The following is a 24,166-nucleotide window of genomic DNA, read 5'->3' on the forward strand; positions in this document are numbered from 1 at the left end:
GATTGGTGAGGCTAAGTGAGATTGATACATCCATGTAGTACAGTAGTGCGAACTCTGGAATCTAGCAGACTTCAGTACAAATCTTAATTCTGTCACTTACTAAAGACCTTAGACTCATGACTTTTCTGAGATTTGGTCTTCTCATTTATCAATGGAAATGACAAATGTAACTTGCCAGGCTGATGTGATGATTAAGGGATGCAATTTATATAAAGTGCTTAGCAGAGTTCCTGGCATATAGTAAAAGCCCTCTAAGTTATACAATCAATGTCACGAGACTTTAGTTTTGTCTTTTCATTCCTGTTTTCAGGGTGAACCTGGTCTGCCTGGATATCCAGGAAACCCAGGTATCAAAGGTTCTGTGGGAGATACTGGTCTGCCTGGATTACCAGGAAGCCCTGGAGCAAAAGGGCAGCCAGGCCTGCCTGGATTCCCAGGTGAGTGTTCTTTTCCTTACTGTTTCTTTTCCCCTTCCTTTCTCTCCCACTGTAACTCATATTGGAAACAACCTCTTATTCGGCAGACTTGCATCCTGTACTGGTTAGCAACATAATCTCAAAGTAGTACTTTACCTTTCTTTGCCCGCCTGCCTTTCTGTATGAAATGGGGAAGAAAGAATAAGTGCTCCTGACTCAGCAGGACAATACCCTGTGGGCAGAGACACTTGTTTGGTGGAGCAGTTTTCAATCTTTGACTGCTAGCCCCAAATCAATTCAGAGGCTTTACTAGTTTTGCAGGTGATAATATACTCTGCCAGGCTCTTGCTGCTGCTGGGTCTCTTGGAACAGTGGACACAGGCACACAGCTGGTAGCTGTTGGGAGAACAATTACGCTGTTCATTCAGATGATGAAAACTGAGCCATTCAAGCAAAGACATAGCACTCTAGTCAAGTAGATAGCCTGACCTAGATTATTGTCTCTGTTAGTTCATCCTTCTGTGTAATTTTCAGTTTGGCTTCTGAATTTCACAGTGGCATAGATGAGTCTTTGTTTTTATTTCTTAGCATCTTAATGGAAGTGTTCCTGTCTCTGGATGAGTGTCTGCCTGTGTATATCCCTATTAATCCACCACACAAACCAAAATCAAAACGTTGTTTTCATTTAGCCTCACCACTCTACACCCTCCCAACACTTCATCCTGAGATAACTATTATCATTGCTTCTAGCACCATCAGTTTAATTTTGCCTGCCACTGAAATTCACCTTATCGGAATCATGCTTTTTGTATTTTACTAGTGGCTCTTCACCTTCCTCATGCTGTGATACTTTAATATGTGTTGTGGTGACCCCCAAACATAAAATTATTTCATTGCTACTTCATAGCTGTAATTTTGCTATTGGTATGAATTATAATCTAAATATCTAATATACGGGATATCTAATATACATCACTGTTACAACCCACAAGTTGAGAACCACTGTATTATATCATTCTACGTGATTTCTTTGACTCATCATTATGTCTAAGATTCACTAATTGTGTTGCACATGTCAGTTATTTCTTGTCATTGCTGTGTAGTAATTGAAAATGTTTCCACAGTCAATTATATAATATCTAGTAGATGAACTATTTGCTAGTTACAGTGTAGAATTATTATTAAAAATGAAGTTAGTGCAGTGGATCAGTGTTTATCCCTGGCATACAAATGGACTTCGTGTGTCCATAACACAAAGAGGGATGCTCTCTCAGTCTGGACTCTCAGGGGAGTGCCTGGACCCTTCGCTGAGTGAAATGACAGACTCTAGATATCCCCTATGTGAAAGGAAGGGCAATAGGGTGGGAGGCTGAGGGGGATGGTGGGGGGGGTGCAAGAGATGGGGAGGGAGAGGGAACTGGGATTGACATGTGAAACAAGCTATTTAAAATTAAAATAATAAAAAAAACAAAAAATGAAGTTAGTATTCTTTGCTGTATCTTTTAGGGAAACCTGCTCTGATTTCTCTTAAAAGCATAGGAGTCAAGACAAAGCATAGGAGTCAAGACTGGGCTTGTTTAACCCACAGAAACAGCTGAGCTGAACAAGGGGGAACTCTTGAACCCCAGACTGATGGCTGGGAATCCAGCATGGGACTGATCCAGACCCCCCTGAATGTGGGTGTCAGTGAGGAGGCCTAGGCAATCTATGGGACCTTGGGTAGTAGATCAGTATTTATCCCTGGCATACAAATGGATTTTGGGTGCCCATCCCACAGTGAGAGATGCTCTCTCAGCCTGGACTCTTTGGGGAGGGCCTAGGCCCTGCCCTGGATGAAATTATAGACTATAGACACCCCCATGGATGGCTTCACCCTTTCTGGGGAAAGGAGTGGGGATTGGGGGAGGGGGAGAGGGGTTGGTGGGAGGGTGTGGAAGGAGGGGAGTTAGAGGGAGCTGGGATTGACATGTGAAGCAACCTTGTTTCTAATTTAAATTTAAAAGTAAAAAAGACAAAAAAGTGTATTTAACATACCACCTAATTTTTAAAAAGCTATAATTTGTGCAGACATTGAGTTTACAGCCTTCTCCTTTCTGCATTAGTTATGTGCAATATCAAATTAGTTTGGAACTGTACATTTTTCATTTAGCATGAATTTTTAAGTATTTGTCTTATTTTAAATTTGTGCAGTGAGCTATTTTAAAGCGGAACTTCAGTGTTACCTTCATTTTAATTTTGAATACCTAGGTTGTTTCAAAATGGATTCTTATGAGACTGTTTTGAAAATGCAAGATAAACAAAAACAAAAGTTCACTTTCTGGTGTCTAGAAACTTCTGCAGCAGCTTCTTTGTGATCTTCCCCTCTATATGTAATAGGGGAGAGAGATTATGGATTCATTTTGTAAAGGAAACCCTTCTATACAGTTTTAATGTACTAATTTAAAAATGGTTTTTGGTTCTTTTAATCAGAGTCCTGAAGCTCTGTTATTGGCTAACTCTAAAGTGTGTCTTTTTTTAAAGGCCTTATGGCTTTTCTAGACGATGTTTACCTTTTTATGAATTATCAAATGTAATGTTTTTTATCAAATACTGAAGGACATCATAAAGTAAGAATGATAATACTACCAAATCATTGCTTAAAGCTCAAAGCTAAGGCTGGGTGGTGGTGTCACATGCCTTTAATCCCAGCACTTGGGAGGTAAAAGCAGGTGGATCTCTGTGAGTTTGAGACCAGCCTAGTCTACTGAGCTAGTTCCAGGACAGGCTCCAAAACAATACATTGAAACCCTGTCTCGAAAAACCAAAAACGGAAAAAAAAGCTCAAAGCTAAGCTATCAATGATGCATATGACCAAAACAGGAAGATATGAATTCAGTGATCTGAGATAGACTAGATAGATAGATAGATAGATGATAGACAGACAGACAGACAGATAGATAGATAGATATGCTACAAGAGAGAGGGAGAGAGAGAAGCTACAGCCTTCTTTTGTATATGCATGTATGTATGTATGCATGCATACATGCATGCATGTATGTATGTATATATGTATGTATGTATTTTCCCCATAAACACAAAATGAAGTTGTAACTTATCTCATTTTCAAAATACACTAGACCTTTCCTTTAGTACATTGTACTGTGGCCTGGAATATATTCCATGAGTCCACCCAAAATTCTCCTCAAGAAACGGTAGACACCAGAAGAACTATACACACACAGGGTCCATACCTAAGCCTCCCCAAATAGTACCACTAACTGGGAATCCTGTACTCAGATGCCAGAGCCTATGAGGGAGATTCATATTCAAATTACCACTCTAATCATTCATTGGATTTTATTAATTGTTGAAAATTAGCTTGTACTTTGCTTCCCTACATGTCTACACTATTTTAAATGGCTCTTCTAGAAATTTCAGTGCTCTTATTTTTCCATAATAAAGCAACATTTTCTGTAGGTTTTTCTTGTTAATTTTTTGGTGCTGGCAATGAACCCAAGGTACACACTTTTTCCACTGAGCTATATAATTAGTTCCCATGGCTGTAGGTTCTTGGCCATATTTATAAAATCTATTTTAAAGAAGTTTTCTACTTATATTAATATTCTAATAATACAGAAATGTAGTTCTGTATTTTCTGCTGTGTAAGATTCACATTTACTCTTATGTGGCATCATTTGTTATCTGTGGTCTTAGTTACTTTTCTATTGCTGCGATAAAACACCACGACCAAGACAACTTATAACAGATAGTGTTTAGCTGAGAGCTCATAGTTCCAGAGGCTTAAAGTTTGTACCATCATGGTTGGGAACATGGAGGCAGGTAGGCCTGGTGCTGAAGCAGCAGCTGAGAGCTTACCTATCCATACATAAGTATGAGGCACAAAGGACTTTTTAAACCTCAAGACTCACTCCCAGTGACACACCTTTTACAACAAGGTCATACCTTCTAATCTTTTACAAATAGTTCCACCAACTGCTGATCAATCATTCAATATCAGCCTGTCGAGGCCATGATCATTCAAGCTATCACGTGCACTGAATGCTATAAATGGTGTGTGTGTGTGTGTGCGTGCGTTTGTGTTCATGTTTTTCTAAATTCCTTATAAAATGTTGATTAATCGCCAGACAATGGTGACACACACCTTTAATCTCAGCACTCAGGAGGCAGAGGCAGATGGATCTCTGTGAGTTTGAGACAAACCTGCTCTACAATGTGAGTTCCAGGGCAGTCAGGGATGTTTATATAGGCAATCCTGTCTCAAAAACAAAAAAATGTTGCAACATCTAGCAGGTCATTCAATTACCTGAGAATCAGCTTGATCTTACATTGACAGAGTTTTAAACTTTACTATAATTCTAGAGAAATATTTGTAATGGCTGTTCATTGAAAACAATAGAACTTCCTGTAAAAACTTAAATACCTAAGTAAAAGAACATAGTTATTCATTTATATATTTATATATTATATATTATATATTATAAACGTATCAATGGATTAGAAAGTAAAAACTTTTAAATTTCCGTTATCACCTGAGTGGTCCATCATTTCAAAGTGATTCGAGTTTATAACTCAGAAAATTTTGAAAAAAAAACATAGGGCCTAAAGACTCAGGGGTTAAAAACACTGTTTCTTCTTGTAGCAGACCCAGATTAATTACATAAGCCACATACTGGCTCACAGCCATCTGTAACTCCAGTTCCAGGGCATTGGGCAACCTTTTCTGAACTCAAGAACAACAGGTACTCATGTGGCATACATACATGGAGACAAAAACATTCATATGCATAAAATAAAATAAGTAAATAAAAAAGAAAAAAGTTAAGAAACTAATTCTTAAATGGAAAGGGCATAGAATATTTTAAATATATTAAAAAAGAAGCACCTTCATTGAAAACAGCTTGGTTAGTGGACTTGCAGTCCCTGATTGAAAGGTGTGTGGTAATTAATGTAGTATGGTACTTGCATAAGGATTAATAAGTATATTAATATAATAGTACATAGGGCATAGAAAAAGATACATGTCATTCAATAAAATGGCCTGCATAAAATTTCCAATGAAATCTAACAGGGAAAGTAAAAGCTCTTCAATAAAGAATGCTTGGTGATTTGGCTGTGAGCCTATCTTTAAATGGTTAAGCCATCTCTTTGGTCCTCCATGATGGTATGTACTCGTATGTGGATATTAGCCATAAAATAAAGGATAGCTATGCTGCAATCTACAGACCCAGATAGACCGGGTAACAAGGAGGGTTCATGGGTGGACCCAGATTTCCCTGGGAAGGAGAAATAGAAGAGTAGACTGAGGGTTTGTGAGGATGAGAGCATAGTGATCAGGTCGAAGGTGTATGGAATAAGAGAGTACTGAAAGAGACTACTGGAAAGTGGGCATTCCTGGGTCAGGTAAACACCAAGCACAAGGAAATCTCCCAGGAATCTATATAGATGGCCCCAGGTAAGTCTCCTAGGAATAGCAAAGTGGCCAGCCTGAACTGACCATCTCCTGTGACCAGATTGGTGCCTAGCCCTTTTATCATCAGAGAGGCTTCATCCAGCAAATGATGGAAACAGAGGCACACCCACAACCAAACATTAGGCAGAGTTCGAGGAATCCTGCAGAAAAGGATGAGAAAGGATTGTAGGAGCCAGGGAAGGCTCACACAATCAGCTAGCCAGGGGTTCATAAGGGCTTGCAGAGACTGAACCAACAACAAGGGGAGCCTGCATGGGACTGACCTAAACCCTCTGCATATGTTACAACTGTGTAGTTTGGTCCTCTTGTGGGACTCCTGACAATGGGAGCACTTACAGGCTTTGAGGAAACTATTCTTCATACTGGGTCATTTTGCCCAACTTTAATGCATGGGGAGGTATTTAGTCTTACTGCAACTTAATACATCCTACTTTGTTGATACTCATAGGGGAGCTGTCCTTTCCTAAACATAAACATAGGAGGAGTGGATTGGGGGTTGGGAACAGAGAGAGGGTTGGGGGAGGGACTGGAAGAGAGAAGGGAGGGAAAATTGCGGCCAGAGTGTTAAATAGATAAATAAATTTATAAGGAGTACAAAAGACAATAACTTCAAATGAAGATAATTGGTAGATTTAACTTAAGCAAAATTTAACTTTGTTCATCAAAGAAGACTGTTATAAAAATAAATAGGAAAGATACAGATTAAAAACTATTGGTGTCTTGAACAACCCAAAATTTGGCATAAATAACTCCTATAACTCAATAGGAAGAAATATAATCCAAATTTTTAAAATGAGGAATACTTTCAACTGATATTTCACAAAATAATATACGCTGATGGCCCATTAAACATGAAAAGTTGACCAATGTCATTAGCCATCAAAGTGAATACAATAAAATCACACAGCTAACACTGTGGCTATTTTTTAAAATAATTGCTATAACAACATATATTATACATAGATTTGGAATATCTGGCTTACTCATATGGTGATGTTTTAAGTCTAAATTGGTTTTCTATTAAACACAAAATGAATGTCACTCTGACACAGAAATTCCATTCCTTGCCATTTACTCAAGATAAAGACATATGTCCACAAAAATGCTATGCAAAATGTCCCTAGTCACTTTATTAATTATACCTGAAACCTGGCATCAAAAAATCATGTCCTACAACTGATGAGTGGATTTAAAACAAAGTGTTGAATGGGGTACTGAAAATTTTATTACCAGTAAAATAATTGTATAATAACCTTTATATTTATGAATATACGATAATACTAAGTCCTGTCAATTATTATAAAATTATCCAGCAATCTTCAACATCTTTTAGATTCACTTTTGCTCTTTATTATTTCAATGCTAGTACTCTAAATGTAAGCTTGAATTACAGCTCATAAATCAATGTGTTTATTTTCTTAATTGATAAAAGGACCTTTTTATTCTAGGAACCCCTGGGCTTCCTGGACCAAAAGGTATGAGTGGTCTTCCTGGTAACCCTGGCCTTCCAGGAGAACCTGGTCCTGTAGGTAAGCATGAAAGAAGAGGGTGTTTCCAGTCTATAAGACCAAGGCTTTTCATAGTCAGCATGGGGGGGCAAATCTTGTTCTGCTGTGAACATTTTCAAGAAAAGGAAATTTGGTGCCCATTCACTTATCATTACATATTGGGCATGAAATGAATAACTTTTAATTTAGAAATTACCAAAATTTATCTCTAGTAGGCATTATTGTTTAGGCTCACATTTTCCAGGAAGAGGAATTCTCTCTAGAAGGCCAAGTTCTAGCAATACTTTTGCTTATTGACTTTTAAAGTAAGTAAAAGTACCTATAAAGCACACATTTACTCTTGAATATTCTGGTCATATTAAAATAATAAAAATGTTCTGATTGTTGGTAAGATATTAGATCATTCCTTATGATCAACATTACATTTCTTTCTTTATTTTTTCTGTAAGATTTCATGATTTAGGCTAGGTGGTGGTGCACACCTTTAATCCCAGACCTTGAGATACAGAGGCAGGCGGATTTTGTGAGTTCGAGGTCAGCCTGGTGTATAAGAGAAAGTTCCAGGACAGCCAGGTATTTTACACAGAGAAACCCTGTCTCCAAAAAGAAAGAAAGAAAGAAAGAAAGAAAGAAAGAAAGAAAGAAAGAAAGAAAGAAAGAAAGAAGGCAGAGAGGGAGGGAGGATTTCATGATTTAGAGGAGTAATTCAGAAGCACTTTGCTATTTTTTAATCACATGTGGGGATGTGCATGTGAATGTGTATGCCATAGATACTGCACGTGGCAAGCCACTAGAGCTGGAATTACAGGTGGTTGTGAGCCACTTGATGTGGGTATTAGGAATAGAATTCTGGAAGAAGAACAAATGTTCTCAATAACTGAGCCATCTCTACAGCCCACTGTGTTACTTTTTGTTTGTTTATTCCTTTGGTTTCTCTGTAACAATCCTGATGTCCTGGAACTCATTCTGTAGACTAGGCTGGCCTGAAACTCACAGTGACCTGCCTGCTTTTGCCACTTTGTTACTTTTAGAGAGAATTGTTTGGAGCTTTAGTATGAACACTGGGAAAGGATGTGGAAGGAAATTCAAAGGGTCAGAATAACATGCTGTGCCGTTTTTTAGGTGGTGGAGGGAGTCCTGGGCCACCAGGACCTCCTGGTGAAAAAGGCAAGCCTGGTCAAGATGGCATTCCTGGACCAGCAGGGCAGAAGGGAGAACCAGGTACCATAGCTCTTCATTTTTTCTAATTTTATCATTTCTGATCTGCTTTGATTGGTCCTTTTATAACTACAGAAAATCTCTATCTACATTATTATCTTCTAAAGTACCACATACTTCCCCCTTCCAAATTAACTTCTTTGGCATCCTGAAGGTATTAGCTTATGTTTGTTGAACGTGTTGCTTTTCTCTAAAGAAAAATAGTTCTAAATATTATCCATTTGCTTTTTTCTCTGTTGTTTTATTTAAATTTGAAACAAGCTTGTTTTACATGTCAATCTCAGTCCCCTCTCCCTCCTCCCCTGCTCCCCACTGACCTCCTATCCCATCCCTTTTCTGCTCCACAGGAAGGGTGAGGCCTTCCATGGGGGATAATCAAAGTCTGTCATATCATTTGGAGCAGAGCCTAGGCCCTTCCCTGTGTGTCTAGGCTGAAAGAGTATCCCTCTATGTGGAGTGAACTCCCAAAGTCCATTCATGTACTAGGGATAAATACTAATCCACTACAAGAGGCCCAATAGATTAACCAGACCTCCAAACTAACTTCCTCGTTCAGGGGGTCTGGCTCAGTCCTATGCTGGTTTCCCAGCTATCAGTCTGGGGCCCATGAGCTCCCCCTTGTTCAGGTCAGCTGTTTCTGTGGGTTTCTCTAGCCTGGCCTTGACCTCTTTGCTCATCACTCCTCCCTCTCTGCAACGGGATTCCAGGAGTCAGCCCAGTGTTTAGCTGTGGCCCACAGACATCCATTTGCTTTTACAACAAAAACTGACCCAGAAATTTTCAAATGTCTCTTTCATTGTCTAATCTGTTCTTTATGTGTTTTCATCTCAGTACACAGAGTATGTTTGACAGTCATCACAAGTAGTGTGTATGAATGTGGTTTTCTTTTTTCTAAATGCCTGGGAATTGACTTCAGGTCATCAGTCTTTGCAAGTGCCTTTACCCACTGAGCCATCTTGCCAGCTCTGCAGTTTTTCATTTCTAGTGCAACTGACAAATATCAAGTAACAAATATATAGTGACAACATAAAGAGTAAACCTATATCAACCTATAAAAATGTCTGTTTGTTTTTTCTATATGTATGAGTGTTTTGCCTGCATATATGTATATGCACTATGTGAGTGCCTTTCTGTCCTTGGAGATCAGAAGATTACGGTATCAAATCCCCTAGGAATTACATATGGTTGTAAACCACCACTATTTAGGTTTGGGGAACCAAATCCAATTCATCTTCAAGAGCAGCAAGTTCTCTTAACTGCTGAGCTGAAACTCCAGTTCCTATAATTTTCTTTCTTTTTTTAATGTTGATTTATTATGTATAGAGTTCTGTCTGCATGTTGGCCTGTAGGCCAGAAGAGGGCACCAGATCTTATTACAGATGGCTGTGAATCACCATGTGGTTGCTGGGAACTGAACTCCGGGCCTCTGGAAGAGCAGTGTTCTTAACCCCTGAGCCATCTCTCAACACCCCCCACATAGTTTTCTTATGTTTGAAACATTGGAAGTCAGTCTTCTGGGGCTGGGAATGTAACTCAGTGTGTGCAATCCCTGGGTTCTGTCTATAGCACAAGAAAAGAAGGACTGGGCAGGACAGACGAAAAGGAAGGGCGTGAGAGAAAGGGGATAAGGAGAGAGGGTGGTAAAAAACCATCTTCAGCATGTTTCATATACATAACACATATTAGAAACCTTAACAATCAATTACCTATTTGAAATTGTTTTTGTTTGGTACCTAACAGGTCAACCAGGCTTTGGAATCCCAGGACCTCCTGGACTCCCAGGACTTTCTGGTAAAGCTTAACAAGTTATATCTACCCATAAAATGATAATATTACACAGTCCATTTATTTTTTTCTATCCCTATCATTTATTATTATAAAATACATCTGAAAACTCAAAAATTTAAAGCTCAATTTACCTTTATAATATTTCTCATTGTTACTTAATATAAGATGCTATGTTAACAAAAATGATATCCTTATGTAGAGTTCAGTAAGTAGTCTTTCATTCATGTCATAAACTCTAAGGACATGATACAGAAAAAGGTGAAATTGTAGGAAATTGAAAAGCTTTCATTTATGCACAAAACCACTCTTTTATCTCTGCAAAAGCATTATCAGAGTAACATGTCAGGCAGTTCTGTAGAAATATGTACCAATAATAAAATGTTTCTTGAACACTCATCTAAGAACTAGGCATGATGGCGTATGTCTGAGGCTGAGGCAAGAAGATCGTATGTCCTAGGCCACCCTGGGCTATCCAGAATTCCCAGGCAGACTGAGCCACATGGAAAGATCAGAGGTGGGGGAGGGAATAGGTATGTGTGGATACATATCTATCTTCTGTCTTCAGTATGTAATCTTATAATAAGCAGTATATAGTTAACAGAAATCTGGATAATTATGCACTTGTATGATGACATTGTGAAATGACCATTGATTGTTCTGTAGAATATTTTCTCAAACTAAAATTATATTCCCTTAAAAAAATCTAGTATCCATTTCATGTAAAGTGTTGCTTTTATGTGCTACTCTTTTATGGCTCTTAAGTATCAGTGTATTATAATAAAATGTCAAAAGAAGTTTGTCTAGATTATGATTATAAACTTTTAGTATCATAGTCTAAATATTAATAGCAGCCATTGAATTTCATTAGTCTCGAAATTAGGTCCAAGTCATTTAATAGTTGTCTTTATCCAACTTGAACCAATTCTTGCAGATATTTTATGTTTTGTATATTTTGTCTCTTATTTCCGTCATAACTGTTGGTCATGTAATCATCATTCTATGTCCTAACACAAAGGACATCTTTTAGGATGCTGGCATTATTTCTACATTGCTAATAAGTATTTCTGGTGATAGATAACATAGTTTTAATAAAGAAAATGGATTTTGCATGTGTTTGAAATAAAATCACCACAGTGCATTTCATTAGCTTATCAAATAGTTTTAAGCTTATAGGCCAACTTATAATTCAGTATTCAGTATTATTTAATGTAATCCTAGTTTTACTTTACTTCTACAGGTCAAAAGGGAGATGGAGGATCACCTGGCACTCCAGGAAGTCCTGGTCTTCCAGGTCCAAAGGGTGAACCAGGCTTTCAGGGTTTCCCTGGTATGCCTGGTCCCCCAGGTCCTCCTGGTTCTCCTGGTCCAGCTTTGGAAGGTCCTAAAGGAAATCCTGGACCTCAAGGCCCTCCTGGAAGACCAGGTATGATCATGTATGGTACAAGAAATGGTCTGTTTACCAGTTCATTTATTTCATTTTGTTGGCAGGTTATTTCATTTTTAGGGTTTTAGAATTTGTCACATGAGAATTCCTTATAAGAAAATAGCTTGGTTCATACCTAGTTTATTCTAGTATATATTTCTTTTCAGTAATGTATATATTATTTACTTAAAGTTCAAGTACAACAAAACGACTTGAATAAAAGGAAATTAAAATGGTGGTTACACTAGTAATGTTATTGATGATAAATCTGTACTAATAACCTGACATCAAAATGCAATCTGTATTTTTTACTGTAAGCTTCTCAGCATGTCTTCACAGAAATCATCCTAGTGATCACCAAATACATGCTTGTGTTCCATACCAGAAGCTGTTGCTATGATTCTGTCACATGATCACTGGGCATAATAAAAAACTTGATCTCTAGGAGCTAGGCAATCCCATTTATCTTAGGCATCACAGCATGATCAGATTGACTCATAATCTCTTCATACTTCATGTCTATACCTCGCCTTTCCTGTGCTCACTCTTCAATAGATCAATTTTACATTCAAGGTTCACATTTTCATTTGTCTGTGCTGTGTCATTCCATTCTACTAATTGGGAAATGTTCATTTTCACCACAGGTTAATGCTGCTGAGTCCAATATCTGGTGATAGGTTATTTAAAAATTTGAGGGACTTTATATTCACTTTTTCTAGTAACTGAAAATGTGGCCTTCATTATTTTTTAAAGAGAAATTTGAGATAGAGAAAAACCAAGCAGTTGTCCTTTTGTTGCTTGAAAATTCTTAATTCATTTTTAAAATGTACCTTAAAATGAAAAAATATATTTAAATTACAATAAGATTGTGAGTAATTGGATTTGATTTTACTAACATGTGCCCTAAAAACATGAATTAAACATAATCACGTACTGGATTCAGAGCAACATTTTCAAAGTCAGATTTAATGTGACTGTTTTAGAGGGTGCTGCTTTTCCATTGTTTAATACTGAAGAAAACCAGCGAAAAGAGTTCTCAGCCACATTAACTTTCTTGCATGCAATATAACAAACTGAAGCCAGTATCTCGCTTTGTTTGCATGTCATAATTCAAATAAACCAAACTATTATCCTTTTATGTTCTAATTAGCACTTGGTTATTTGTCACCAGTAATGGAGCTCTCTGTTAGACATTTCCTTAAAATAATAACATAAAAGCAGTCGTCACAAACATGTTTTTGCAATCACTATTTTAAAAGAATAAAGTTCTCAGAAAAATGCATATCTAATGAGTGTTTGATTTCTTGATTTATTTATAAACTATAGATCCGAAATAAAGTTTTAAACTAGTTTCCCTTAGAATCAAATGTTCTGAATCTGAGCTTATAATAATGAACATCATGAAATGATTTTTTGAACTTTCAAACTATAGTGTGTGTGCAATTTTCATTTTAGCATTATTGCTAAATGGAGATAGTTTGGTTTATATGAGATGCATGGACTTTGAGAGTATTCAATTATTAAATTAAACTTTAACTTAAAAGTATTTAGTATAAAGTTTTAGTTTCTTGATGATTCTAACAGTTTTGATATTTTCCTTTTTGTTAACGATGACATTGGGCCTTGGTGAACTTCCGTCCATACCCAGGTCCCCCAGGTTAGCTCTTTAACTCCAAAGTAGTAACTGCATGAAATTGGAAATTTTTTCTATGTATTTATGTACATATATTATATATGTGTGTATATACATGTATGTGATTGTTTGTATATATACCTAATGTTTTCAAGTTTTTAAATAGATTTTTAAGAACATATGCCAATTCAATTTTATATAGAGGCCTGAACCTAAGTTTTCAGGAAATTGTGGTGCTAAATATTTCTCTTGGAATGGCTCCCACATTATCCACAGTATCCAATTAGGAAAATGAACTAAATTAAATGCTTCAAAATTCATACTTCTGTGTCATTTTAATGGAAATTTTATAGTACTCAATTTTGTGAAAAAATACCTTTCTTTTGGTAGACTATATTTTTTATTGTTGTCATATAACCTTTTAATGCAATGAAACTAAACTCACTCAGAGAGGCATTTTAAAAATAATAATGTGGATTATCAGATCATGCAGAAAACGTAATCTTAGCTGGTTAAACACACACACACACACACACACACACACACACCTGTATAAGGTTTTCAAAAAGCTGCACATTTTGGCTTGTCACACATTTCTAAAGATTTACTTTTATTTTGAATTATGAACATATTTGTGTGTCCATGTGTGGATATGTGCACTTAAGTTCAGGTGCCCACTGAAGCTAGAGGTGTAAAACTCCCCTGGAACTGAAGTTACAAACAGTTGTGAGCTGAAATCTGAACGTGGTCCTCTTCAAGAGCAATGTGTGCTGTTAACCACTGAGCCATCTTTTCAGGCCTTTGTCACATTTTTAAATTTCACTGCTATGAGGAAGGACTAATATACATAAATAAAAAACTCAATATAAGTAACAAAGATTAAAACTCACAATAATATATATGTTCATCACACATATGCAAACAAATTCATCAAAGATATGCCAGGCGGTGGTGGCACACACCTTTAATCCCAGCACTCGGGAGGCAGAGGCAGGCAGATCTCTGAGTTCGAGGCTGGGCTGGACCGATAACCTCCAAAACAATACAGAGAAACCCTGTCTCGTAAAATCCAAAAAAAAAAAAAAGATAGCTGGGCATTGTGGTGCATGACTTTAGTCTCAGCACTGAGGAGGCAGAGGCAGAGGCAGGCAGATCTCTGTGAGTTCAAGGCCAGCCTGTTCTACAGAGTGAGTTCCAGGACAGTTAGAGCTACACAGAGAAACCTTGTCTCAAAACAGACAAGCAAACAAACAACAATAAAACATTGACACCCACATTCAGGAGGTCTGTATCAGTCCCATGCTGGATTCCCAGTCATGATTCTGGAGATCAAGAGCTCCCCCTTGTTCAGGTCAGCTGTTTCTGTGGGTTAAACAAGCCCAGTCTTGACCCCTATGCTCATCATTCCTCCGTTTCTGTCACTGGATCCCTTGAGTTCAACTCAGTGTTTAGCTGTGGGTTTCTGCCTCTGCTTCCATCAGTCATTGGTTGAAGATTATGTTTCCCAGACTCTCTGGCAGTGGGATTGTAGGCAGGCACTCCCCTGATCCATGTCTAAAATCCATATATGAGTGAATATATACCATGTTTCTCTCTTTGTGACTGGGTTACCACACTCAGGATGCTTTCTTCTAGTGTCATCCATTTACCTGCAAATTTAAGGATTCCATTGCTTTTTCCTGCTGAATAGTACTCCATTGTGTAAATGTACCGCATTTTCTCTATCCCTTCTTCAGTTGAGGGGTATCTAGGTTTCTTCCAAGTTCTGGCTACTGCAAATACTGCTGCTATGAATATAGTGGAACAGACCTCTTTGTTGTATGAATGGGCATCTTTTGGGTATATGCCTAAGAGTGGTATTGCTGGGTCTTGTGGTAGGCTGATTCCCATTTTTATTGATGAATCTCCATGCTGATTTCCAAAGTGGGTGTACAAGTTGGCACTCCCACCAGCAGTGGAGGAGTGTTCCCCTTTCTCCACATCCCCTCCAGCATAAACTGCCATTGGTGTTTTGGTTTTAGCCATTCTGACAAGAGTGAGATGGTATCTCAGAGTTGTTTTGATTTGCATTTCCCTAATGGCTAAGGATGTTGAGCATTTTCATAAGTGCCTCTCAGCCATTTTAGACTCCTCTGTTGAGAATTCTCTATTTAGTAGCACACTTTTTAATTGGATCCTTTGGTGTTTTGGAGACTTGCTTCTTTGTAAATTTTAGAAATCAGCCCTCTGACAGATGTGGAGTTAGTGAATATCTTTTCCCATTCTGTGGACTGCCATTTTGTCTTGTTGACTGTTTGCTTTGCCTTACAGAAGCTTTTCAGTTTCAGGAGGTCCCATGCATTAATTGTTGACCTCAGGGTCTGTGCTACTGGTATTATATTCAGGAAGCAGTCTCCTGTACCAATTTGTTCAAGGGTACCTCCCACTTTTTCTTCTAAGATGTTCAATGTGGCTGGATTCATGTTGAGGTCTTTGATCCATTTGGAATTAAGTTTTGTGCATGGTGATAGATATGGATCTATCTATTCACATTCTTCTACATGCCAGTATCCAATTATGCCAGAATGATTTGTTGAAGATGCTGTCTTTTTTCCATTGTATATTTTTACCTACTTTGTTGAAGATCAGATATTCATACGTGTATGGGTTAATATTGGGGTGTTCAATTCAATTCCATTGGTCTACCTGTTTATTTTTGTGCCAATACTAAGTTGTTTTCAACACTACAGCTCTATAATGGAGCTTGAAGTCAGGGATGGTGATGCCTCCAGATGTTGCTTTGTTGAATAGGATTGTTTGAAAAGGGTCTTTTCTTTTTCCATATAAAGTTGATTATTTTTCTTTCAAGGTCTGTGAAGAATTTAGCTGGTATTTTAATGGGGATTGATTTGAATCTGTAGATTGCTTTTGGCAAGACTGCCATTTTTACTATGTTGATACTGCCTATCCAAGATCATGGGAGATCTTTCCATTTTCTGGTGTCTTCTTTAATTTCTTTCTTTAAATACTCAAAGTTCTTGCGATACAGGTCTTTCATTTGTTAGGTTAGCATTACCCCAAGGTATTTTATGTTGTTTGTGGCAATTGTAAAGGGTGATGTTTCTCTGATTTCTTTCTCAGCCCTTTTATCATATGTATATAGTAGGGTTACTGATTTTCTTTTCTTTTTTAAAAAATTTTTTAACTTTAAATTTAAATTAGAAAAAACGTTTCTCACATATCAATCCCAGGTCCCTCTCCCTTTCCATACCATATCCTACCACCAACCCCCTAATAGCCCCTCATTTCCCAGGGAGGGTGAGGCCCTCCATGAGGTGTCCATATTCTGTCATTTCATCCAGTGCAAGGCCTAGACCCTCCCCCAAGAGTCCAGGGTGAGAGTGCATCTCTCATTGTGGGATGGGCACCCAAATTCCATTTGTATGCAAGGGATAAATACTGATCTTCTACCCAAGGCCCAATAGATTTCTAGGCCTCCTCACTGACACCCACATTCAGGGGGTCTTGATCAGTCCCATGCTGGATTCCCAGCCATCAGTCTGGGATTCCAGAGCTAACCCTTGTCAGGTCAGCTGTTTCTGAGAGTTAAACCAGCCCAGTCTTAACACCTTTGCTCATCAGTCCTTCCTCTCTGTCACTGGGTTCCTTGAGTTCAGCTCAGTGTTTAGCTATAGGATTCTGCCTCTGCTTCCATCAGCCATTGAATGAAGGTTTTGTTTCCCAGACTCTCTGGCAGTGGGATTGCAGGCTGGAACTCTCCAGACCTATGTCTAAAATCCATATATGAGAGAGTACATATCATGTTTCTCTTTTTGTGACTGGGTTACCACACTCAGGATGGTTTCTTCTAGTGCCATCCATTTGCCTGAAAATTTCAGTATTCCAAGTTTTTTTCCACTGAGTAGTACCCCATTGTGTAAATATATCACATTTTCTCTATCTACTTTTCAGTTGAGGGGCATCTAGGTTTTTTTCAAGTTTTGGCTATTACAAGTAATGTTGCTATGAACATAGTGGAACAGATGTTCTTGCATGAATGAGCATCTTTTGAGTATATGCCAAAGAGTGGAATTGCTGGATCTTGTGGTAGACTGATTCCCATTTTCCTGAAGAATCTTCATACTGATTTCCAAAGTGGCTGTATGATTTTGCACTCCCACCAGCAGTGGAGGAGTGTTCCTCTTTCTCCACATCCTCTCCAGCATAAACTGTCATTGGTGTTTTTGAGTAATCTGAGGTCATATGGGCTGAAAGACTGAACTGACAACTAGGGATCCAGCACGGGACTGACCAAGGGCCTCTGCATATATGTTACAGTTGTGCAGCTTGTTCTTCATTTGGGACTCCTAGCAGTGTGTGGGGGGTGTCTGACTCTATTGACTGCTTTTGGACCCATCCATCCTACTGGACTGCCTCATCCAGATTTAAGAGAAAAGGAGGTGCTTAATCTCTGTAATTTGATACACTGTGGCTGAATGATAGCAATGGGATACCTGCCTATATCTGAAAATACAGTGGAGGAAGAGAGGATGTGAGACTGGATGAAGGTCAGGAAATATAGCGGAACACCATTAGGAAGCAGTTCATTGACTTTTTTTTCCTTTTTGTCAGTAACATATGGTTCTATCCTGGGTCTCTGGGGGTATCCTGCCTCTCCATCCAGGCCCTTAGAAGTGAGATCTCTCTTAGGGTATGGGTCTCCAGGTGGACCAGTCATTATTTGGTCACTCCCGCAATATTTTTCTCTCAGCACCACCCTTGCAGGCAAGACAAATTGCAGGTCAAAGAGTTTGTGGCTGGGTTGGTGGTCTAGTCTGTTCACTCGAAGTGGAAAGACAAATTTTTTCAAGACAACCACAGTAGTGGAGACACTATTATGACAAAGAGTTATTAAGCTCATCTGCAAAAACAAAAATAAATAAAAAAAAACCAGAGACAACTGAAGACTCTCAGGGCCAGAAAGAGAAAGTTATTGGCTGAAAATTCCTGAGAGGTACTTAAATGTAGGAAGAGTCTTGTTAAACTGATTTCATATGATTCTCACTGGCCAAGAATTTAGACTTCAGAGGGATGAGGAACTTGATTGGATGTTAACTATTGGAGATTTAGTGGTTGAATGGCACAAAACTGATTTGGTTGGATTTTTCCTGTGTTTGGGCTTGTTAGGCAAACCTGGGATGACAGGGTAAGACTTTGCAAGAAGTCTCACACATAATTGGTCTAAGGTTTGGTCAAAGAGAGGTGCATTTTTCACACAGGAAAACTGGTACTCAATGTGGTTGAGAATCTTGCTTAAAGTCACACTTGCTGTTAGTGATTTACTAGGGGCTCCCTAGGACTCAGCCAAATGTCTCTTCTACTAGTAGCACCCTATCGTCCTTCCACAATGGCTTAATGTTTATGATCTACTCTCTTGATAAGTTTATAAAATGAAACTGCTTTTTATCATGTTAGGAGACTTGCAGCTGTAGCTAGCTGGTCTTACATTGAGTTTCTCTCTCTCTCTCTCTCTCTCTCTCTCTCTCTCTCTCTCTCTCTCTCTCTCTCTCTCTCTCTCTCTCTCTCTCTCTCTGCCACATATCTCCATCAATCTCTAATAGCATCATCTTACATTCTTCCTAAATGGATGCCGTTGAATAGATTAAGACACTGAATTCGATTTAACTATCAACAGGATAAGGACAAAATGAGGAGGTACTTTGAAGCAATTTTGACTCTTATTCTGTCTAACTTGCCTAGAATTCTGCTGCTTTGATCACTACTAGACTGGACTGCTAGATAGGTATTTTTTTCTGAAACACTAGAATATATTTGAAGAAGAAAGAGAAAAATAGCCACATTGCTTTAAAACCAATTTATTTAACAAGTTCCCATTTGTCAAACATGTTCAAATTGTAGTTATTGAAATCCAGCTTCTGTAATGTTTACAGTTGGTGAATAAAGCAAATTTAAGTTAACATTTGAATTAAAGCATATTAGTGGACTCTATAAAATCAGCAATCACCACTTATATATAAGACTCTATGTTCTTATGTATGATTTCTTTTTCAGCTAAATATAATTAGGTTATTTGAAAAATAGTGGATTGAAGTCTCATACATAAAATTGACTTGGCATATAAGTCATTAAAATGTAGTCTTTTAGAAAATAAATTCTTAGAAGTTTTGCTATGATGTGGTCCAAAGTTTCCTATACAGATGAACCATTAAGCTGTCATATATCAGTAAGATATCTTTCTGAGTATTCCTATTATTAAGTCCTTCTAAATTATATGTATACATATATATATTTACTTTGAAATACACTAAGTAGCAATTTTTAATCTAGTTAATTGGGTGGCCAGACTATAAGTCATTGGCTAATTTGTTGTATGTGGTTTGGAGAAATACATTTTTTCAAATTCTCAAACTCTTTTAAGGTTCTGGTTTTAATCATCATTGTTTTAGCATCTTGTACATGTTAGACAGTATCTCTATATTTCAAAACCTGACTTTGATACTTATATAAACATGTTAGTGAGTATAGCATAGGCAGCATTGTTCTTATTACATTCAGAGAGATTGAGTTGTCTGGAGTCATATTGTTATTAAATAGCAGAGTCATGAGTAAGTTCCAAGGCCTTTTAACACCTGGGACTCAGTGGTCCACCACAATTTATCCTCTCTAATATCCAGTGTTTATAAATCATAGCAAGAACTCTAAGAAAAGGAAATTTGTGTTTATAGTCAATTAACACTAACCAAAGAGTGTACTGTTTGTAGGCTTTAATATTTTTATGTAATGATCCTCCTTTAAATGGTAAATAGCCTAGTAATATGTACATGAAGCAATAATTTTTAAAAGTGTTGTAATACTTAAAATGGCTTGGGTGGGATATTGCATGCCAGAATATGTTAAAGCACCCCTTCACTAATAGTCTTCATATCATTGCAAGAATCAGATATTTGTTTTTAAGTTCAGTGGCTTTTTATGATTAGGTACTTATTACAAACACTAATTTATAGAAAATGGCCTCCTTTTATTATGAATAAAGTTAAAATGTGAATTTATTAAAAAGGTATTTGAATAAGACAAAAGTACAACTGATAATGGTGTGCCCTGATTTTTATTTTTCCATTGAGTCACAGGTGGGCTCTGTAATTATATTTTTGCCTATGATGTTTTAAAAGTTAACTGTTGTTTATCATATTGGGTCACTCTGAACATCCAAATAAAGTTTCATTTCATGATTTTATTAAAGGATGGCAGAAGATAAGATATGCCTAAATATTTATTCATGTTACCTCTTTTTTTAAAGAAAATGAAGGCTTTTGGTGAAATGGTACTATCTTTCCAACTTTAATGGTTTGAGAAGCTTAACTTTTAGAAATGCCCAGTAGTAATGTTAACATACTCTTAAATAAATTAATGAATTAATGACCAACAGCTTATTCTTTAGAATAATCTCTATTTGAAAAATATTTAGTTCTCTATATTTCTTGATGGGTCTGTTTGCATATTGATTGTGCTGTAGTTATAAAAATGCTGACAAAGGGGATTATTGTTTGACTTATGCTGTAATGTGAACCACTTCTAACTCATAATCTTATTTTGTACTGTGTGATGTCTGACACTGCTAACATCGATCTTTGGGCTTTGGTGAACTCTGATCTTCACAGGTTTCCAAGGTTAGACTCTTCACTGGTCAGTTGTCTCTTTTTTAAATGTTTTATATATATGATAAGAGAAATGCACTTTATTTCTGTAATTCAAAAGTCATTGAAAAGCAATTTTATCCCTAAATACTACCCTATTGGGTCTTGACATTTCAGAGAAGGTAATACATATTTACTATTGAGTTTGAAATAATACCAGATCTTTGTGGTTTGATTGATTGTTTGTAATAGATGCTTTTATATAAATATTTGGTGAATTTTAAATAGACATACAAACACGTTCACATTGTAAACTGCAAGACATTTATTTAGGGAAGCATCTGGATAATTTTTAATCCCTGCATATGAATTTTATGTTCTTGAATTATTTTTGCTCAGAATTTCCCTCAGCTATGTGTTCAAGGCTGTGTTCAGTAATAAAGGAAGGCAGCTATTGTATACAGTTAAAATAAAATTCCTAAGTCTTTACTGGATCATTAATTTAGTTTTTGGAGACAGTACAAATGCCAGGTCTGAAATGACAGAAAATTCCCTGTGTTTTACTTTAGCCAAGAAAAGTATAGTGCCTTTTCGTCAAGTGATGCAATATTCTAGACCTAGTCATTAAATGATGCAGTATTCTAGAAACTCCACAGAGAAAGGTGGCAGCCATGTTCACTTTTCCCCATCTTAAATCTTCCCTTATCATTGTAATTAGGTTGGTTCAGACATCTTTCAGTTTTTACTTAACAGCCTAATTTGCTACCATACTTCTACTCTAAATTGGTCAAAGTACTGTGTTTATTTAGAAAAACTTATTCTAGTGTATTTGAGCTAAGCAGATCTAGTTTTGTTTGTTAAGTACAAAATACCCACAAACTTTTCTTTATAATTTATAAAGGAATTTTTGTGATTGTCATGTCTATTTGCCAAGCTAAGGTAATTGTGGGTAAGTTTTCTACATGTAAAAAATAATTGCTGCAGCCGGGAGGTGGTGGCACATGCCTTTAATCCCAGCACTCAGGAACTCATCTCTGTGAGTTTGAAGCCAACCTGGTCTACAAAGCTACACAGAGAAACCCTGTCTCCAACAACGAAAACAAAAAACAAAAAGTAATAATTGCTGTTTTATCATGAACTTGCTTCCTCTTTGTCATATTCAGAGAAATGCCACATTATGAGATCACTTTAAAAATTTGTAAAACACTAAAAAACTCATATGATCCATGTTAATCTTTGATTTTACCACCACTAATAATGTAATAGCAATCATAACTATAAAATACCAATATTTCATGGTTCTTATTATTTATAGGTGCATAAGTAATGTTTACCTGCTATTTCATTTAGTCTTTCTCAAAATCAGGTAAAAGCTAAGGCTAATTTTTGTTTCTATTACATAGAAGAAGAAATTGAAGCTGAAAAGATTAACATTATTGTTAAGGCCAAAGAGATAATCACTTATGGACCTGGGATTTAAACCCAGCATTGTAATTCCTGTATCCAGACTTTCTAATTACCATGGTAGTCTGTCTCATTAGTGTATAACGTACGCTTTGGAGTCATAAAAATTAGAGAAAGTGATTAAACTTTGAGTGTAATCTCATGTTAAAAATTAGACCCTTTGTCCATGTGAACACCTGCCCATTGTTCTAAATTCCTATGTGTATAGGTTATGATTCATTTTAAAATCATACCTACATATTTTTAAAATTCATATAACCACAGGAGAGAAGCTAGTTTAGCTAGGGCTTTATAATTATTTTCTTAAGGCAAAGCTAAGTAGTCTCAGCCTCAGCTACTAAGCACATGCTACAAACAGGTAGCATTTATTCCTTACCTTCCTATGAAAGGCTTGTCCAGTGACCAAACCACCTGATTGCTTAACGGACCTGATATCCTTCTTTTGAATAATACATTACAAATATAGTACAAAAATGTAGTACAAATTTTTTAAAAGCTTAACAAAAAATGGAAGTATTTTTTTTGCTTTTTGTTACTTTTAATTTTTAACAGTTTGGAGAATTTTTAGTTGAATTTTGTTTAACTGGTGTCTTTTTTTTAAATCGCATATAATAGTTTATTTTTATTTTTTTATATTTTATTTTCCAGTTTAAATTTAGATAAGAAACGAGGTTGCTTCACAAGTCAGTTCCAGGTCCCTCTCCCATTCCCTCCCCTCCTCCCGTGCCCTCCCCCCCCCGTTATCCCCTCATTCCCCCATGGAAGTATTTTGGAATAAATTTTATATGTATTATACTGAAACAATAAATATCGACATTTAAAACTTATTCCATGTATCAAACATATCAGGAAAATGAACTTAAAGTTAGTGTGCTTAAGTGTCTTAATTGTTCAATAAGTCATCGCTCAGAAGCTAGATGCTTGCCTAGCACACATAAAGTCATATTCTAGATCCACCACACTACAAATTTGCATAATAATAAAAGCTGAATGAATAGAGCTTCTTATAAATAAAGCAAGGAAGTTTTTGTTATACTGGAAATCAAACCCAAGACTTAGTCAAATGGTACATCTTCATCCCTAAATAGTTTAATTTTAAATGCTGTAACAGAAATGACTCGAATTCCTAATTGGTCTATAGCAGCCATTCTGTAAGTACTGGTCATGTAGCCAGCAGCTTCACCTACTACAGGGCATTTGTTGTAATGCATATTCTTAGGCACACTCGCCAATTATACAGGGACCAAAACTCCAGGAAGTTACCCAAGAAACTGTTTCAACATCTCCCTTCCCACAGATGCATAATGTAGTTTGAAACTAGTGCTCTGCTAGGTCTCATTTCAATTTAAGTCAAACACTTTTCCAGGGATTACAGAAGAAAACACTATCATACCCAGAGTTACTTTAGGCATGAATTTATTATGTTTAATAGAAAATAAAAGACAAGGGTCTGGGGAGATGTTACTGATTGGTAGAGTACTTGCCTAACATGCATGAAACCTTCCTTTCATTCCCCAGAATGAGATACATTAGACATGGTGGTGCATCCCTGTAATCCTAGTATTTGGAAAGTTCAAGGTCATTCTTCGCAGCATAGTGAGATTAAGGACAA

At 37.0% G+C, this 24,166-nt stretch overlaps 1 protein-coding gene across 4 annotated transcripts in view; it reads left to right on the forward strand.

The window, feature by feature from the left end:
• Col4a5 (collagen type IV alpha 5 chain) overlaps window positions 1-24,166 on the forward strand; it is a 189,326-nt gene that overhangs the window by 150,658 nt on the left and 14,502 nt on the right. The window contains exons 37-43 of one of the 4 annotated variants that reach the window (XM_005082465.4): window positions 311-437; window positions 7,335-7,415; window positions 8,517-8,615; window positions 10,353-10,403; window positions 11,638-11,823; window positions 13,472-13,480; window positions 21,115-21,123. In XM_005082465.4, coding sequence (XP_005082522.1) covers window positions 311-437; window positions 7,335-7,415; window positions 8,517-8,615; window positions 10,353-10,403; window positions 11,638-11,823; window positions 13,472-13,480; window positions 21,115-21,123 — 562 coding nt within the window. The remainder of the gene's footprint in view (window positions 1-310; window positions 438-7,334; window positions 7,416-8,516; window positions 8,616-10,352; window positions 10,404-11,637; window positions 11,824-13,471; window positions 13,481-21,114; window positions 21,124-24,166) is intronic. The other 3 variants (XM_040744480.1, XM_013122323.3, XM_013122324.3) reach the window with 3 other exon arrangements.

The sequence above is a fragment of the Mesocricetus auratus genome, unplaced genomic scaffold, assembly GCF_017639785.1.
Source record: "Mesocricetus auratus isolate SY011 unplaced genomic scaffold, BCM_Maur_2.0 Super-Scaffold_100003, whole genome shotgun sequence".
Classification (NCBI taxonomy): Eukaryota; Metazoa; Chordata; class Mammalia; order Rodentia; family Cricetidae; genus Mesocricetus; species Mesocricetus auratus.